General features: G+C 42.8%; 1 protein-coding gene across 2 annotated transcripts; it reads right to left on the bottom strand.

Annotated features, from left to right (window-relative positions):
- Positions 1-1,124: 1,124 nt before the first annotated feature.
- Positions 1,125-19,559, bottom strand: grm3 (glutamate receptor, metabotropic 3). Of its 2 annotated transcripts, none has more exons than XM_029522495.1 (11): positions 19,242-19,559; positions 18,000-18,143; positions 14,674-14,943; positions 13,756-14,365; positions 5,896-6,138; positions 5,575-5,764; positions 4,631-4,940; positions 4,325-4,518; positions 3,989-4,121; positions 1,920-2,101; positions 1,125-1,191 (listed from the first exon to the last, which is right to left on the bottom strand). In XM_029522495.1, the coding sequence occupies exons 1-11, from the start codon at positions 19,557-19,559 to the stop codon at positions 1,125-1,127; spliced, it is 2,661 nt and encodes an 886-aa protein (XP_029378355.1). The 2 variants fall into 2 exon arrangements, with proteins under 2 accessions (XP_029378355.1, XP_029378354.1); XM_029522494.1 differs by having other exon boundaries at positions 1,125-1,201; positions 1,924-2,101.
- Positions 19,560-19,814: the final 255 nt, after the last annotated feature.

Raw genomic sequence — 19,814 nt, 5'->3', positions numbered from 1 at the left:
CCAATTTTCCCTTTGTTAATGTTTGAATTGCTCTAGTAAAAATACATAAAAACTGGTGGGATGCCCATTTGTTGAAAGAATTATCCCATGCGTTGACAATTTTTAGAAAAAAAAAACAAAAAACAAAAGCAAAACATTGGCTGTACTTTTCAGTCCTGCTATTAGTTATTATTCGCTATCCATTATACCACTGCTCTGAAGAAACGGCAGTCTGAGAGTGGGAGTGAACATAGTGTTGCTTTGGTGAACACATGTCCGAAAATATGGCCATTTAGGTAAAGGGATTCCATGATCGCAAATAGAAAAATGAACATTTTTGTATCAAAAGCAAAACCCACTTTCCTCCAAAAACAGCCCAAATGGGTTCTTTATACAGACCTAGGGTGGACATAGATGGATAAAATAAGAAAAGGTGTTCTGACACAGTCTGTAACTCAACTAGTTAGATGGATTTGGATGTTCATTCCAGCTGCTATATCTTATCCAGTTTACGCTTCTGTCCACATTCATTCTAGAGTTACAAGAGTGTAACATTGTGCTGTTTGAACCATCAGTAGTATAATATACAAATGTACAGATACACAATAGAAATGCATACATAATTGGTTATTACAATGAGACCTACAAAAAAACATGAGAATAAAAATTCTGTGGGATATTGCAGGTGAGGCAAGCATAGCCACAAATGTGTATCCAGACTGAAGGACACACACACTTTCCTAACATGATTAAGCACGTGTCTATGTACACCGCATCATAACAAAGCTATCAAAAACAAAGGCTCCAAAAGTTCCTCCGAAAAAAAAAAAAAAAACACCTTTTTTTTTTTGTTCTTTTGTTTCTCTACTTACAATGTCGATTTCATGTATGTACATCCCTAGAAAATAATTTAATTATAGTTACACACTTTCTACATTTGTGAAACAATACAGTTCTAGTCCACAAGGAAGATTGTGTGTTTGTCTGTGCGTGTATTTGTTTGTCTGTGTACATATGTATGCATGTTTTTGTATGCGTGAATAAGTTGTGTGCATGAAGTGGGGCAAATTGTTGAGGAGAATAATGTTCATGGTAAGGTTGGCTAACAGTCGCAGGGGCAGGTTTAGCGATCGGCCTGTACGTGGTCACAGAGATGAAGTAGTGGAGTCAACTATTTCTCTTCCGTTGCACACGGTTGGGACGTAGTGGGCACTGACAGAGGCTAGGGCAAGAAGTGGGGCAAAGAAAGGAAAGATAAATAGACAGACTGACAGAAGTGAAGCATTCAATTTATACAGTGTAAAAACTTGATGTCGAATCATGTACACTGATCATAAGTGATGGAGTGTACGGTATTTGTGCCTCTGAAAAAAACATAAATGCCTGTTAGGAATGGGCACCAACTCAGTGGTACAAGCCACAACCCTGCAGTAATGAACGGCATATTTTATTTGGTGAAAGTTGACCAGAGCTTTAAATGCAGTAAAATTTGAGTAGTGGCACACAGTAAATGTAGACTAACCATGGCATCAAAAAAACAAACAAACGAAAAACAAGCCAGAAAAGACATTGATCTTTTTAGTCAAGTTCAGTCAATAAAACAATGTTTACTCCTCATAAAGTTATTTTTTCTTTTGTTTTTAAATATGTTGTTTAATGTGTTCACTTCCGGAGTGAACACATCGTAATGCTGAATGCTACGGCTCTGGCAGTACGATGCACATGAGCCAAACAGTCGCTGATACTGGCAGACTTATCAGCCTTTTTTGTTCTTCGGCTGTTCTGCAGTAACAAAATACGCACAAAACAAACCCCTAAAGACTTTTTGTACACCCAGTGGTGGAGTGTGAGACAAACTGCTGTTGGATATTGAATTTTGGCACAGGCAGAGTGCTCTCCTCAAACCCTGTCTCTTCAAAAATGTGGTAATTTCATGTAACTTACCATGAGAAGCGTATGTGGTGGCTGCCCCGCTGACACTGAAGCGGTTCAGGTTAAGCCTGTGGCTGGTTACATTCTTCTGAGGCTGGAACATGATGATATGGACCTTTGGCGCGAACATGCAGCCCAACACCACAAAGCCACTCAAGCTGACTGAGATACACATGGTCGTAGTCTGAACCTGCAGAGGAAATGAAGCGAAAGAGGAAACTTTTAAATCTTCTACAAATATAGAACAAAGTAATTGCCATTAAGAGCCAATTTGATGATTATAATCTATAATAATGATAATTTTTCAAAGATATGTTCTCAATGAATATTACAAAGACGGAAAATAAAACAATAATAAATTAGAGCCGGTTTGTGAAACTGTTGCGAAACAGAGCACAGAATGCCTGAACTAAAGATCTAATCTCTATATGTACATGAAGCCAACGAGGCCTGTGGTGTTAGGGTTAGGGGAGTACAGCTCTTGATTGGCAGACTTTGTAACTTTGCAAAAGTCCAGAGGAGAACAATTACAGAACGGATCAATAGAAGACTTCATCCACACAGACCACTGAGGCCAAACTTAACAGTATACCAATGATAGCTTTCATCTCTGATTTACTATATGAAAGCAGTGATAAATCCAATCTCATGCTTCCTGTGAATTCCGATCAAAAGGCTCGCTACTATGCCTAACTTTTTGTAAGTATAAGTGGTAAAATCAAGGTAACAAGACAGCAAATGTACAGAGACGCACATCAGTAATAAACACTTCAATATTGCCTGAATTTTGTGTACATAAAATGCTTATGTGCGTGTGTGTGTGTTTGTGTGTGTGAGTGGGTGGGTGGTTGTCTATGCTGTTGATGTTTTCCTCCTACCGAACTAATCTGAAAGTCAGATTACAAGGCCAAAGAAATGCATATTTCCAGAAAGAGAGAGCGAGAGAGAGAGAGAGAGAGAGGGTGCAGCGGGGTGTGAGGGTGCTGGTGGGGGGATCAAATGAACAGCCCTGACATCAGCACTCTTCTCTTATGCCCTTTGATACAGTGCTCTCGTTATCTGCGTGTGTGTGTGTGTGTGTGTGTGTGTGCGTTTGTGGAAGTGTGTGCTTAAAGTGTGTATTTAAAGATTTGTATGGATCAGGTGAACACTCACTCCCTTTGCTCTTAAATCTGAACATGTGTCAGCAGTTTGATGGAGTCTGTCTGTTTGTCATCCCAGCACTGCAGAGCTGGGGCATTTGCCGACAGGAGAACTTGTTTAAACCCTCACTCCACCTGTGTACTTGTTTTGTGTATTGAGTGCTTGTTATGATAAATGTTCATGAGACGAAAACATTGCTTGCATTAATATTATCAGGATAGCTCTTGACTTGATGGGAATAGTTTATAATATCATCGGTTTTCAGTTGTCTCCGCTGTAAGTGGCTTCATATTTGGTGTATGTTTATTATATTAATATATAGTATTTTCAAACATTTCCTGATTAGTGTAATGGGGTTATATGTACTTTCGACTGGTAGTGCATATTGTTCGCTCTGGTCTGAATCAGTTCAGTTTACAAATGAGGTATATTTTTGCACTCACTCTTCACATGCAGCGCTCAGTGAGCCAAAATTCATCACTATAAACCAGAATGTACACTATACTTAATGATCAGATTAATCTGCGTGGAGAATGAATACAAGAAGAAGGTTTTGTGTTTTGGACTTCTGCACCTTTCAGTGAGAGAAACGTGAAGATACTATGCATGTCTTGTTACATCCCAGAATGCAAAGCAAAACCTAACAACAGAAACCATACATCTGGTTGGATCGAGGGAAGTTCGGGTTAGTGAGCATTCAGGACTGGACAGAAACCGCTCTCTCTTTTTCCCACTTTGTATCTCTCTCTCTCTCTCTCTCTCTCTCTCTCTTCCTTTTGTTCTGTTTAACAATGACTAAACACCTGCCCAAACAATTAACGCTCAGGGGGAAAACTAACCAGGTTCCGCTTTAATCATCTAAAACAGAGCCTCCAAAAGCAAAAAAACTGTATTTTAGCTTGTGTGTGTGTGTGTGTGTGTGTGTTGAAGATACCCTGTAGTCACTTGATGTAACATAAAAGATGGGAAGAAAGGCCAGCCAAATTATACAGGTGGTGTACATGGTGAATCCAATAAACTTGGCCTCGTTGAAGTTCTCTGGGCACTTCCTGGTTTTGAAGGCATACCTACAGGGAGAGAGTCACGTTTCAGATTAGACAGATGCCATCTGGAAAAACAGCTAATGGCATATAATACTTTGCTAGCAAATCAAAAATAATTGTAAATCTGAAGGAAAAAATGTGAAAAATTTTAAATAGACATTAGTACATCATTTGGAGCTTTGTCACGTTATGTACTCGGCAAATTGAACCAGCTACAATATACCTACACAGTACACAGGATGACCAGGAGCATGTCATATCCCAACGACAGCAGCATGCTGGAGTCGCGCACATTACACTTGAGGATGACAGTCTGCCGTCGTTCCGGCAGCGTGAATCGTCGCGTCCCCGGTACCTCCAGCAGCAGCCACACTGACACCATCACTAACTGGACGGATATTAGACTCAGACAGATGAACACCTGAAAAAAGACGTGATGAAAGAATGATAAGCTCATAAAGACCAACTGCATATCTGTCCATGTGTCCGTATGATTGATGTAGATGGATGGACACGATGCAGCGGTCTCTCACCTGAGAGGACGGGCTAATGAAGCGTGGCCTTGCTGCACCCGCTCCATCTTTCACGCCGCTGAAAATCCTGGCGATTCTGTTGGTTTTGGTGAGGAGGGCAGAGTAGCAGACAGCGAATGAAGTGCCCAGGCCGAGGCGGCGCAGGGCACAGATGGCAGGGGAGGGTTTGGCCAAGAAGAGGAAAGTCATGGCGTAGGACATGAAGACTCCTGAGAGGAGAATGTAACATAGCTCCCTGCCTGACGCTTTCACCAGTGGTGTGTTGTTATGTCGGATAAACACCCAGAACACCAGGCCGGTACACATGAACCTAGGGACGAGAGATAATACAGACAATCAGCCAAGTTTCATGAAGTCACAGTTTTGAAAGAAAGAAAAGAAGCAGTATTGTCTCTGCAAATCAGCTCTATCATTACAGAACAGAATGCGATGAGGATCAGACAATCAGACTGTCAACAATACCTTAAACTCCAAGATGATCAGGACCGGCTACCACAGTGAGGAGATACTGCACAGTGAATGTGCTTGTTAGTAACAAACTTTTTGCTTGACATGACCTGTGAAGCTTTAAACTATGTGAGGTACACTTGTTGGCCTCATATATATGGCTTTACTGTCGGCACTAATTAAACATTACTTTAGCAAGTTAGCTGCTCTTTCAGTGCATATTGTCTTGATCAGAAGCAGATAAGGTGGCTGAGAAAAATCATTGCGCTACCGACCTGCCATGGTGGGGTGATTGGGAAGCCCTGATTGGATAATCACTATTTCAGAGGAGGGACATGAACTTTCTCAGCTTCTGAAGTGGCACGTGGATGAGAAAGTTTGAGGACCTCTGCCTTAAGGCAACCCAGCATTCATGCAACCCGCACACACATGCAGGCACACAAACCTCTCAGGACAGGTCAGACACTGACACTGCCTTGACAGCTCTTATCACTCACCCTACACAGGCAATAGTAATTGGACCAATGGCCCAGGCATCTTCCCACATAATATAGTCCTCTGGGAGGTCATAACAGGAAGTCAGATCATCTGTGGGCCACTGGCCAGGAGCACATGGTGAGCAGGTGAACTCATCAGCCAGGTATTCATGAGGCTCACAGGCTGTGCAGATCCAGCAGCAGTATTCACCTGGGAAACAGGAATATGAGCAGCAGAGTGTGACAGCCAGAGATTTTTCAAAAGGCGCTGCTGCTTGATATGGTATGTCGTTATGACCGAAAAAAAAAAAAAAAAAGCATTGTTGAATTTCACTCTCCTACCTGCCTGCATTTTCTTCATCTCATTACGTTCACAGGGGTCGCTGCACTGTGAGGTGGGCACCACTTCTCTGGGCCAGCGAATGAGGTCGCTGCTCAGACTCAGCGTTTCTGCCCATTCACCCACTGGCACGTAACCGTAACGATCGCCAGAGTGCTGGTAGCTGAAGATATTGTATCGGCCCATGCCGTCCCCCTGGGAATCAAACTTCACGACTGTCTCACTGCCTGGTGGAGCGAAAGGAGCTGAAGGGAGTAAAAAGAAGAGGTACAAAGAATGGAAATGAAAGAGATAAGACGAGTGGAAAGAGGAGATTAAAGCAAAGCAATCACAAACAATCATCCTATTGATGTCTCATTGATGCTTCTTAAAAGCAGCAGTGAGGACGAGGACAATACGCCATAGTCAGTCAAGCCTTAGGAGGCTCCTGCAGCCAGTGAAGGGCATTACAATAGTGTTTTCATGAAGATCAGCCAGTTACAAAAGTATTTGCTAGGAGGCTGTAAATGCCTGGTATGCTTGGTGATGTCCGCTTGTATCAATGGTCCCCCATCCTTCCCCAGGGTCACATAGGGACACAAATGGTGCTCTAAATTCCAATCTGACAAAGTTTATTACCAAATGCATCATTAACAAACTGCCCATAAAGTCATACAGGCATGAATACAGAGGACTGAATCCCCGGGCAGTGCTGCAGCTACCCACACATTGATAGAATTAGCCTTTGGGTCTCTTATGTGAGGGAAGTACACTGCTGAAACTGCCAAATTGGTTTGTATACAAGTTGTTATGAAAGGATTACCATCTACCCCGAGGATGTGGGAACAGAAGAGATTTTGAAATTGGCAGGATGCTGAAACCATAAAAAAGCAACCACCTAAAAACAAGGAGAAAAGTGCCCGTGAAGTGGGAAAAAAGTCATATTTTGATGTGCTGCACGTAGCGTCGGACCTGACAGCGCTGACGCTGGCGTTGTTTTGACTCAGACAAAGTGGATGTCACTCCTACAGTGTCAGTGCCTGTCCTTACAGCAGCACAATCAACTCTGTGCTGCTGACACACTGCACTGGGCCGTACGTTACACGCTGCTGCCCCTCCTGTCAAATGATGGCTGGGAGTAATGCAGTGCTCCCTGGGCTTATAAAGCATCACTCTTCAATCTATAACAAGGCTGTTGGTCTTCAGAGCACAGCAGCGTTGATGGCACTTTGCTGCCTGCTTTATATCTCTGTCATTGGATAACTTAAGAAATCACGGGTCAGAGTCCTTCTCTAAACATACAGCTTGGGATCGCTGGAATGAATCAGAACACAGATTGTGAACAAGCTGTGGGGCTGGAAAATGTCTATGTATGTGTGAGGATGTGTGCGCACGCAGCTGCCTGTGTGGAAGCTCCATTAGGTTTTACTTTACAGTGTGATGGTTAAGGTATTGCTCTGAGCACTGTGGGAGACTGTGCTGACAGAACCGAAGCTCTGACCCTGCTGTTAGTGTGTGTGTGTGTGTGTGTGTGTGCGTACAAATGTGTGTGTACGTCTATGCAACACTGGGAAGGGCTAAAGCTGTGCTTTTGTTGTGAAAGCTCAGTGTGTTTGGAGAAAAATTCCGTGTCAGATGACAGCAGAAGAGGTTAGGGTTTATGAAATCCATAAATCACAGAGACAGCGCAACCTTTTATCGTTCCTCGCTCTCTCTTTCTCTCTGTCACAGGAAATTTTAAGTGTCAAATCTTTTCTGGAAACTGGAGCAAAATTTTTAGGTAAGAGCTAAATGAAAATGATTTCAATAAGAAGCTACTGATAATATCTTCGGCAAAGAAGAGATATTAATCCATTATACTGCAAGTTGGCAGATAATAAAGTCTGCTAATAACACCAAGCAATAAGACAAGCCGGGTGCCTCCTCTCAGACACACACACACACACACACACACAGTCACTCATAGAAACACTTTGCCACAAGCTAATTATCATAACTGCACCTTATTAGGACCTTAGATGTGTGCTGAAGCCTAATTAGCTGTATGTGGCAATTATGTTTAATACAGACTAAAGAGATAACAGCAGTATCCTGCAGACCCATTTGAAGGCGTTGTATTGTCCTTGAGTTCCTGTTAACAGCTCCCGTTCAGAGAGCAATAGACTCAGAGGACTTGCGATGCCTTCCTACAACCAACATCAGTGACCTTGCTGACATGACAGAGAAGCTTAATATGAAAGTGTATGAGGGTGAAAGAGCTGGCGAAGGCCACCAAGACTCCTCTGGCGACTGCAGAGAGCTGAGACATGTTGTCCAAGTCCTTGGCTCGCCACTCTCTCACATTGACATAGGATACATGCATGCTTGTGGTGATGTGCAGCCAGCATACCAATATCCAGCAGGTAAATTTACCATCTTTGTTTAGCCCTTCTTGCTCAAGGCCCACTTGAAAATCTAAAAAAGGTTTGCAGCCCATATGCCATTTAATATTAATCTCAATGAGTTTTAATCTTAAATCTTCATGATATTGACTAAATATTCAGGATGGAACTGAAAAGTAGAGAAGCTACATTTTGTTTATTTTTATTTTGAAGGGAAAATCAATTTTGTTTCACTCTTTCCTTTCAATCTTCCTGTTACAAATCAGCTATTGGCTTTATCGTAAGTTTTTATCATGGATTTAATCTTTGAGCACACATACTTAGATAGCAAACAAGTTTATAGATTGATGTAGCTGGTGACAAGAACTTCCCATCATTGGCTTGTTACAGTGATATGTCTCTGTTATAATCACATCTTTTTACCAAAACGGTCCTGTTTTACAAAAGATTTGTTGACTGACTTGCAATACCTTCATGCCCCACCAGGTTGGGAGCAACTGACTCAAGGGATTAACATTGAATTTCAAGGCGAAGCAGCATTTAGTAGTGCTAGAGGAAAGGTCAGGAGACCAGCAAAATCAGTGAGATTCATCTTCTGGGAACCATGAATGGCTGGACAAAATGTTTATTTTATTGTTAGACATCACTATAGACTGACAGCTGCAGGAAAAGATGAGAAGATCACCAAAAGCAGTGTGTCCAGTAATTCCCTGGACACCATGATTATCCGTACCAAATTTTACAATCTATAGCAGCTGATAATATTTTTCACTTTTAACCAAAGACAGAGTGCCCTTTTAACTGACATTTCTTTGTGATGCAACTTTGATGAACCATGAGCAGACCCAAATTCGATAAATTTGAGATTTGAATGTGGCCTAACAGCCGAGGGCTTTCCTGCAGTGTCTTAACAGATTCTATAATACAGTTTAAGCCCTGAAATAGTGATTATTCAGTTTTTGTGTCATTTCATCCATACAGTACTTTAAACTAACCCAGTCCCGTGAGCTGCAGCCGGCATTCATGGATGGACTACGCCTTCTCAGTGACGTTGTCCCCAAATCACCCTTCCCCTATAGCTGTACGCAAAAAAATTGGTGTTTGTATGGACTAACTGAAAGATTTAATTGCATGGAAATCCAAATTTTGTGTCATCTTTGCGTATGCAGCAACAAACAGCTGGGGTTTCAATATCAAGCAAATAACAGTACAGTAAACAAACAAGCAAAAAACTAATGAATAAAGTTAGACGAGACAAACTGCTGAGCTGGACCGTATTCCTCATTTTTGCGAGACACTTTAGCATTCTCGCTAACTTGAGAAACACCTTATTATTCTAACTTAATTAGAAGCACGGAGAAAACAGGCTTTTCATTCAGATCCTGGGAAATTAATTATGTTCTTGACCATGTCGGGCTAAAGCGAAGCCCAAGGGGGATTGTGGGTATTAAAGGCAGTGAGCGAGAGAGAGGAGGCAAAGGGGCTTGGGAGGAATAAGTGGGAATAAGTATTCTAAAAGTGGAGAGTGAGAGATAAAGGCATAAAGGCTGATGGAAAGAAGGGGTTCTTTTCTTTGTCTGAGTGTGTGACAGAAAATTCAAAAGCTGGCTGCTGATCAGTTGTTGTTCAGGGAATCCAGAGGTGTGTCTCCAAAACATCACTTTAGCTTAATTCTGATTTAATCTTGACAAATTGCGTCAAGAGTGCTGCGTTTAAATTCTGAGGTAAAATTGACACATACAACAGCTCCGCACTCTCTATAGTGTGATGAGCGTGGCTTGTCCCCTGTTTCTTCCAATGGAGAATTTATGACCTTGCACATCTGTGCCCACAGAGAGAAGAGCAGGGCAACACACACACACACATCCATGAGCATACACAGTAATGAACACAGAGATGCTCTTGCATTTCATAAACACACACACAAACAGATTATATTAGCTATATTTGTTCTCCCTGTAGATTTTCTTTTAACAGCAGTGCTGCTTTGGCCATGGAGCAACAGGCCACGGGAGAGTAGAAGAAAGATAAGGTGAAGGGAAGGGTGTCTGCTGTACAACGAGGATGCAAAATGTACAGCAAGCAAGCAAGCGAAGTTTATTTATATAGCACCTATCACAGACACGCAAATACAAACAGGATGAAGTCCATAAAAAGCCACTAACAACACCAAGACCGAGACAAGGCTATAAAACGAGAATACACACAAAATTACAGTTACAAAGTGACGAAGAAAGTAGCTGTCGAAAAAGGTGCGTCTTAAGCTGCTTTTTAAATAAAGTAAAAGAACTTGCAGCTCTGAGGAGGCAAAGCACTCCATAATCTATCGATCACTGTTTCAAAAGCTCTGTCTTTGTTCTTAATTCTCTTAGTTTTCAAACCAGTACAGTGACAGCAAGTAAGCCCTCATCTGAGGATCTCAAAGCCCTGCTAGCAGCTGTAACCAATCACTAATATAGGTGGTTTTTGCTAACCAGAATCCTGAAATGCATTCAAAAATGGACAGAAACCTGTGCAAAGAGGCAAAGGTAGAGATGATGTGACTTGACCTACTGGATTCATTTAGAAGCCCAGCGGCGGCATTCTGAATCAATTGTAGTCGGTGAATGGATATAGAAGAAGTGCCGCAGGAGAAGGCTGAGGCTTGACTGAAAGAAACGTGGTGAGATAGAGGAGACAAAAGAATGAAGCGGCAGGCCAAAAGCAGGAGGTGCTGGGACAGAGGATGACCAACGAGACAAGATAAGGGCAAAGAAGGGAGGGGAGTGACAAGGGAGGAGTGGGAGAAGAATACAAGATAAAAGGAAAGGAGATAGCAAAAGAAAATAGCAAGAAACTGATGGCGGCAGAGATATAGGTGGATGGAGGAAAGCCTTTAGATGGTGAAATCAATATAAAAAAAAAAGGTGAAGGATGGATGAACCGATGAGCAAAGTGAGGGAGCAGAGAAACAAACCGGAGCAGAGAGGCGGAGGAGGAAGAAGAGCAGCCTTGTGAAGTCTGAGTGGGATGTGCTGTTTTTGAATGTAAAGAGAGTAGGACTTCTTTCTGGGTGAGTAAGAGAAAGGAGACGGAGCGATGTGGAGCAATAGCGTGATGAAGAGTGAGAATAAGGGAACCAAAAAGATAGAGTGACAGCAACGGTGAGACGGAGGAAGAGAGGGAAGAGAAAATGAGAGAGAAGGAGTGAAGGTTGTTCTCTAGTATCTAAACGTTGCAGTAAGCTCTCTGCTCAATATGGCCCTGAAGGCACACCGCCTCTGCTAACACAGACATATCACACACACACACACACACACACAGTGCAGAGGAGAGGGGGGAATATCACATCTATCACCACTGTTTGAACAGAAGACTGCCTGCATGTGTGTGTATATACTGATCTGTTTGCTGCAGATCGGAGAGGTGGGTGGTTGGGAGTTGAATGATGGCATTGAGAACTGTGTGGGTCGGGGGTGTCTGCAATTTCATACTGGTTAAAAAAAACAAGCTTTTCTAAAAAGAAAAAAAAAAGCTGAATATTTGGAATGTTTTTGTGTATGCGTCATTAATGCATCTCTGGCGTGTACTTTCTGAGTGTGTGTTCTAAATATGTCGCGAGACCTGCTCAAATGCGCCCCTGTGAGCAGTTCCTGTGATCTACCAGATCACTTCAACAATGGACAATAGTGTCCGCTTTATTACCATAGCAACTAGATAGATGAGGCTAGATGAAGGGAGCAGCATATGAGCATATGAACACTCTCCTAACTACAAAACATACTGCTTCAGCGCACAACATACGCCGTCAGTAACACATAACACAACAACGCCATCACAGCTAAAGGCAGCCTGCTCCGTTCGGAATGTGATGTGAACGGGGGGAGACCGAGGGGAGACCAGCTGAGTGCTATTGGGAGGCATGAAGATCTGAGTGAGATCAAACTTCTAATGAACACGCACGTCTAAGAGAAAGAGATGGGAGCGCGATAGAGAGAGCTGAACAGTGTCGACTTTCCGTTCGCTTCGGTTCAGACTGAGAGCACTGCGGATGGTGATGCTGCAGTATTTATACCCCACATCCAGCCTCAGCTCACCTCGCCTCTTTCCCTCAATACTGTATATGTACAGCGACAGTGAGTCATTCAAGACGAACCAAAACTCCAAAAAACAAACAGCTGTCACAGTTCCACCGCCTTCAGCCTCCTAACTTTTTTTTTTTTTTTTTAACAGATGAAGCTGTATGACATGCTGTCACCATTGTCAAAGATACTGAGCACAGAGACGATAGGCAGAGTGGGAGAAGGGAACGTGAAGGAGGAAGATGATGGTACGTAGAGATGTAGGGAAGATAAATTTTCCTCTCCTTGCTCTGAAACTTGTTCCGCCACCTTTTTTTAAACTTTATACATGTGTAACTCTCCATATCTATTCTGTCCCTTTCTGTATGCATGCTATAAAGGAGTGGTTATCTACTCTGCCAAATGGAGGCTGCAACTGCAATCTCCTTGGCTATATCCCTCCACTCCTTCTTCCTCTCTAGCTCACTCACAGCCTTCCTTTCTGTCTGCCTCCTCTCAGACTGAAATGCTCCAAGTCCTTTGATTTGTAGCAGAAATGAAGATGGGGAATTTCAAAGAGAATCCTCTTCTTCTGCTGACGCACACAGTCCCACTCCGGCATTGCCTCAGCGCTGCCTTGTTTCTTCCCTCCCTCTCTCCTTATCTCTTTCTCTGTCTTACTCTCTTTTACCTTACCTCAAACTCTCTTTATCACCTTCGTCTGCCAGTCACTCTTATCCGTTAGCTTCCCTCTCCCTCCTGCCACATGTGATGCCAATGTTTTGCACTCTGCACATTCCTCCTGCACTCTAGCCAAAGCCTCCTGTGGTAAAGCTGCTGTGCTAGTGCTGTTTCTGTGGATGTGTTGATGTCTGCTTCTGGTCACGGTTGGTAGAGGAATAAGCACCTCTAAACCTGTGTCAGTCCCCAAGACATAGCAGTTTATTAATACCTCTTCCTTTGTACGCCATCTGTCAGTCAAGCCAAGCCTCTATGTCTTCTCTCCCAACTCTACAGAGACTGACAGACAGACCGGCAGGCTGCTATAGGTGCTGTGATAACACACACAGACACAATCTCATTAGTGAAAGAGAGAAGAATATGGCTGACAGATTAACTCAAACGCTCTCTCCTCAAAGCAACTTTGTAGTACTGTATCAATTACGCATATGTGATAGGTGTCAATGGCAAGCTGGCTCTGACAATACGTAGCAATTAAGCAGATTTGTCTCTGTACTTTTTATGTTCTGTTGCTTGGCTGCTTGTGAGACGAAGGAAAAGGACAACATCCTTGTCGTTCATGAGAGGACTGTTAACCAGGAACAGAGCTCCTCACATACTGTCTATTTTTTTCTCTCTCCTTCTCCATTTCTCCCCTTCCTTGCCAATATTCACTTTGTTTCACTCTTCTTCCACCTTGAATTTCTTATCTTGGACTCTTGCAAAACTCTCGCTGTCTTACCTGTGAAGCTGACATTAAGGATGTAATCTCTGTAGAGTCTGCGCCCGTCCAAGGCCTTCATGCTGTCGCACAACTTGGTGGTGTTAAAGCACAGACTCCGTTGCATGTTATGCAGTGCATGAGCCATGGCGTACACTGCATTCACCACAAACATGATCTTTGACTCTGGTTCAAAGTTACTCTTGTCCATTGACAAGTCATTTTCGCACGGTGGGAGTAGGGATGTCTCCCCTCCACCTCCTCCTGTTCCTCCACCGCCTAAGGAGCACTGGAACCGCTGCTCCCAGAATTCCTTGTACCAGGGATTACGATGGTTTTTGACCGGGTTCAAACTGAGGAAGTAGCGATTGAATTCTGGCACAGGATTGGCTGCCAGCTCAAGTGTGATGGCTCCTTCAGCGGTGACCTCATTTCCCTTGATAATGCTTTCCTGTGCGCCCCAGCCATCGCTGGCCACCCAGATGAAGGAGGTGTTCAGCCTGGCAGCGGCTGCCAGCAGCTCTCTGGCATCGTCGCTGCGCAGGAAGAGGACAGCCACTCGGGCATTTGGCTTCTGCAGGAGCTGACGAATCACAGCTTCATAGGATTTCTTGGCGTTGGAACGTCCTACCTGGACACAAAGAGGACATTGAAGCACGAACAGTTCTACTGTAAATGAGATGACTAAGATAGGCTTTCAGTTTCTGGTTCCTAAATTGATAACACCAATGTAGTACAAACCCCAGTTTTTCACAAGACAAGATAAGACCAGTGGCAAACTTTTACCAGCTCACAAATTTTGGACCGTGTTAATTGTTAATTGTTACAGGCCATATATTATTGTGAAACTGTGGATTAACCTTCTATCTCATTGGTATTTGTTTTAGAGCAATGGTTGCTTATATTCATGCAAAGTCAACCACAAAAACAGCATCATACCTTCTCTGAGGTGGCGATACAGATGTTCCTCATACGTGCTTCTTGCTCAAAGGCCTCTATACCAGTTTCACCATAATCACCCTCCGATGCGACTGTGGATACGTATGTCCAGTTGAAGAACCGCAGTATCTCTGCCATGGCTTTGGCCTGATAGAAGTCAGGGGGCACCGTGCGGGCAAAGTAATCGTAACGTGTTTTATCACTAAGCTTTGCACTTGTCGACGCATAGCTTATCTGAGGAATCTGGAAGAGCCTGAGTAGATTGGCCACCTGAGGGGGAAAAAAACAGAAAAAAATGTGTGTTAACAAACTCATGCCTGTAATCATTTAAAAAATGTATAGGAACCTTTATTGCCTGATGAGTATATTTCTGCCTCTGATAAAATGATAAGTATAATAGGTGTGATTTGGTTTGAGAGGAAACTATTTTAAGTGGAATTATACAAAAAAGATATATTTTAATTAGAGACATGAACAAGATTCTCCACCTGAAAACTCACCGGCTAATTCCCATTATTTTATTTGAAATTAATCAAATCCTCAGAATTGCAAAAAAGCTGTTTTTGCGTGTACTAAACAGGATGCCAAAAGTACTTTGGTGGAAAATCTGGACTCAGAAATTAATTAGGCCACTAAAATAAATCTTTTCTCTGGTATCTGCTACTATTTAATTGCTTGAGAAGTGTGCAACCACTGCAGAGTTTCACCTTTTTCAACTGATGAAATGAATGATTGTGGTTAGCGCTGTTGCCCTACAACAAGAAGGTTGCACGTTCAGTTCTCCCGGGTACTCCGGTTTCCTCCCACCGTCCAAAGACATCATGTTTGGATTAACTGGTGAATCTAAATTGTTTGAGTGTGAGTGGTTGTTGGTCCCGCAACCCGGGCGGAACGGAAAAGTGATAGAATGAATGAATGAATGAATCAAACTTGTATTAAAAACAAGTTTTCTGCTGCTCTGGAAACTGACACTGCTGAATATGATTGATAAAATAGTGATTCTGCATTGTAATACATAATATACTCCAAATGGACAGAAGCAGATCAGAAAAAGAAAGCCCCAAAGCATCTAAAACGAATTATCAGATTTGCAGCACACCAGAAATTGTAAAAATCTTACGTATGTAAAAGATCTTCGTGGTGGCTGCCAGATAAAGGTTAACCCTAACCTTAACCCAAGGACATAACCCATGTCAAAAAATCTTGACAAACTATTTTTAAGTGAAATAAAATTCATCAGCTGCAGCTAAAGAGGTAAATAACTGCAGGGTTTGTGTTCCAGGGTGTTCACATTTGTGTTTAAAGCTCTTCAGTTTACTAACCAATTAAATTTTGATCAGAAATGATGGCACATAGACAAAAGCTTCGAAATGAGAACCACGAAAATATCTACAAGGATCTTATTTCTATCTTCATCCAAGAAAAAAAGAAAAAAGAAAAAACATCTTTAGAAGGTTTTGCTGATAGGAAAAGCTTCATGGATAATCCGATTATTTAAAGATAAAAGACAATGCAGCAAGTGTAGGAATGTACATTTTATGGACGCATGCACACACACACACAAAGAGAAGCTCAATAAATCACTGACTCATGCATTAGTGATGGACATCATCTGGGGTCTACTGATGTCCATATAATATTCCCTTTTACTAGTGATTCTGGTTCAGTCATGTTCGCTTCATTAGGATTTTAGTCACAGACCCAACACAAAGAGTGAAAATATAATTACTACACACAATCATACGTAGAAAAAACACGCAAACATACACAATCAAACAAGTGCACGTACATAAATAAACACAGACTACACAGCCATTCTGTTCTTGCAGCAGTTAAATCCTGTTAGAGCGCATCACTCTGGGCTTTTCTATATTTCCTTCACAGCTCAGTTGAGCTGTTTTGACAACAGAATCTCATTAGACTAATAATGTCGACGATTAGAAAACATACTCACATACACATGCCAATGTGCACAAGGACAGGTCAACACATTCACCTGTGCTGACACACAGACACACACACAGGAACAGACTGCTTACAGTATTTTGGGGAGGTTTTATGGTTTTAAAATGGCAGTTGACTTAAATGTCAGGGAAGGTCACGCTGCAAAATGTAACCGCATTGCTCCATTACCTGCCACTGAACAATGGCCACAGCTAGAACAGAGACCTGTCTGTGGGGACCCAGGGAATTTTCTCTGTTAGTGAAAGCTGCTCCCTTCCTCTGAGAGTGGGAAGGGAGATGTACTGTAGGATCAGGCTGAATATGAAAGACGAGTAAAGAAAAAAAAATGAAAGGGAAGGAGGAAAAAATTGGTGCAGTGGAGGGGTGCTGTGTGTTTTCTGCTTGGAATGCAAGTCACACATGCACACAGACACACAGAGGCATGCACACACACACACACACACACACATATGTACGAGTGGAGGGAGAAATTATGCCTGCTATGTAAATGCCTTCAAAGTGTTGGAGTTTAGCTGTGCACGGTTAAACATAAAATAATTCCCAATTTATTCATTTAAAGGCAACTGACAGGCTGGTCAAACGAAGGAGTAGTTGGATTAGCTTTACTGGCATCAGATCAGAGAGAAGAGCGGAGTTCACAAACAGAGCTGCCCTCGGAAAAACAACAGCAATGGCAAGCTGCAAGAAAGCAAAGGGATAATTGTGTTTAATGAAGGACAAGATACATAACAGATGTGTTAACAATGGGCGCCCCAGGAAGGATGAGGAGAAGAAGAAGGGGGCTGAGTCCAGCACACTCTGAGCTCTACCCAAATAGCCAAGAGGGATGCCTCTGAATGCATGTAAAGAGGGAGAAAAAAGAAAAGCAGGCAGTGATGAGAAGGAGGAGCGCGATGATTTAAGGAATGAACAGAGGGAGGAAAAAAAAAAAAAACCCCAAACATAAAATGGGAGAGAGAGAGAAGACGAGAGGTTAAAAAAGAAAGACAGAGAGACAGTTGCAGAGATCAAGGATTTAAGGAGGCTTTTGTGCAGTCACAGAGGAGTAAGGCAGAGGAGGTTTTATGCTAAACTATGCTAATTACCCAGCGCTGTGACAAGAGCTACAAGAGCCGGTGAAACACACACTAACACACCAGTGGAATTTGATTCTAAACAAGTGCACACGGACACAACACACATGCAGGTACATACACTTGACATACTGGCAGTCAGTGTTTGCACTCTTAGCCATAGAGTTTGCACAAGGATGAGTAGAAGAGGAGAGAAGAAGCTGCCAAGGAGGTGAATAATAGAGGTAGACGTGAAATATATTTTTATGACTTTTGGATTTGGTCTGCGTGTGTGAAGGTGGGAGGTACCTGAATGGACACGCTGCTGAACGATCCTCCTATGACCCCAGCGATGGCGAGCGGGCTGTCGTCCTGCAAAGCGTAAGACCCGTCTGGACAGATGAACTCTGTGTCGTCCACCTTGGTGAGGGAGGCTCTTACAAACTCCAGAGCCTAGCCAGCATAAGCACAAATAAACACAGTTCACCACACTGTGCAGCACATGGTTTATAATATTAATTCATCCACAATCTGCCTTTGGGTTATGTTCTTTGTGAGATATACGCTACTTAAAGACTAATTTATAGTTTCTTTTTTATACTGAATTTCAAATTTTTTTGGCAGGACATTAAAAGGCCAATCCTTTACACTAGTGTGTCTTAAATCCAATTTTTATTCTTGTCACTGGACAAACAGCCAACAAATCTGCCACAAACTTTGGAAACCCCTACTGTCAAGAATCCGGATTTACAATATCTGAGAGCTCAGTGTACAAAAGCACAAGATGATCAACAATACAACACAATCATCTTTTTAAAGATAGCAACCCCATGTGGGTGAAGGCGCTGTTTTTTGAAATAATTTATCTTCATATCCAGCTCATTTCTCACAACCCTAATAACTTCACTTTCTATTTCTTATTATCATTTGGGGCAGAATCCCTTTCCTTGGACTGGGCGTAATAAAATTTCAAGGTATATTTATTTAACTTCAATATGATTTTTTAATGAGACCTTATAGTTTCACCTGATCTAAAATGGAAACATTGCACTTTTTACTTCTGACACCACAACTTACTTTCTCTGCAGAGCAACTTTTTAAATAGAAAATGTAGCAAAAGCTAGAACCACCCGGCAGCACAAGAGAAAAACCAGCTAATTGTATCTAAATTGCACTCTGTCTAAAGGGTTGTATCAGCAATCAAAGGTAACTGAACGCTCTAGAGCACAGAAAAAGGAAACTGTCTGGGAGAATAAAGGCTCTTCACTGAGCTGTAATTACATACACACAACTAGAGCTTCAAGTAGTTTGTTATAATTTAGTAAGAACAAACAGCACATCTTCAGCATGTGTGCTCTCATAAGGCATCTTTGAGTTCAAGTAAACAGCCTCTTCTGCAAATCGAACATTCGATGATTTTCATTTACATATCTAAGATGGTTCTCTACAAACATGATGTGAACAGAGATTTAAGTGGATGGCACAGGCTTAAATTGAGAAGAGTATCATCTCTGAATCAGTGCTGAGCGAGACGTGATTACACTCATTTACCTGCTCCAGTGCATAGGTATCTCTGGAGCACGTGTCCAGGATGTGGACCCCTAGGGAGACCCCAGGCAACAGAGTGCTGTCCATGTTGATTCGGTCTATGGCGAACAGCATGGCCTCCAACCTCTGGATCCCTCTGTCCTCATTCACACGGCCACACTCCTCCATCCCAGCACCTTTTTCATGCACAGGGAACAAGCCGCCCAGCACCAGGTCGCCCTCAATGCGGATCTCTCGACGGGATTGAGGTGGATCTCCCACAGACAGCAAGACACCCCGACACATCATGACCAGGACCAGAGCGGGAATGTGGGCCACCATGTTGGGCTCAGGGAAAGTGATGATTGTCAAAACGGAGAGGCAAGAGAGAGTGAAACAGAGGGCGGCGAGTGGCTGAGGGTGAGGGTCAGGGGTGAGGGGTTAAGGGTGAGGTATGCAGTGTGCGCTGGGTTTGAGTCAAGCAGCCGTGGACACTCGGGTGGGTTTGTGGCCCATGAAACGCTCAGGGAGAGCTGAACTGAACTGCACATGGAGGGGCACACCATCTGGACATCAGTCCTGCTTGGAGAGAAGAGA

Source organism: Echeneis naucrates, chromosome 16, assembly GCF_900963305.1.
Source record: "Echeneis naucrates chromosome 16, fEcheNa1.1, whole genome shotgun sequence".
NCBI classification, from domain to species: domain Eukaryota; kingdom Metazoa; phylum Chordata; class Actinopteri; order Carangiformes; family Echeneidae; genus Echeneis; species Echeneis naucrates.
Note: the sequence above shows the minus strand (reverse complement) of the source record. Positions and strands in the feature narration are given on the sequence as shown.

Excerpts from the sequence above, each read along its gene's own strand:
- grm3 (XM_029522494.1), bottom strand. The coding sequence starts at position 19,559 with ATGGTGGCCCACATTCCCGCTCTGGTCCTGGTCATGATGTGTCGGGGT. Across the intron at positions 6,139-13,755 it reads CCTTAATGTCAGCTTCACAG|CTCCTTTCGCTCCACCAGGC; the intron begins GTAAGACAGCGA and ends TACTCCCTTCAG. Across the intron at positions 5,765-5,895 it reads GATGAAGAAAATGCAGGCAG|GTGAATACTGCTGCTGGATC; the intron begins GTAGGAGAGTGA and ends CCTGTTTCCCAG.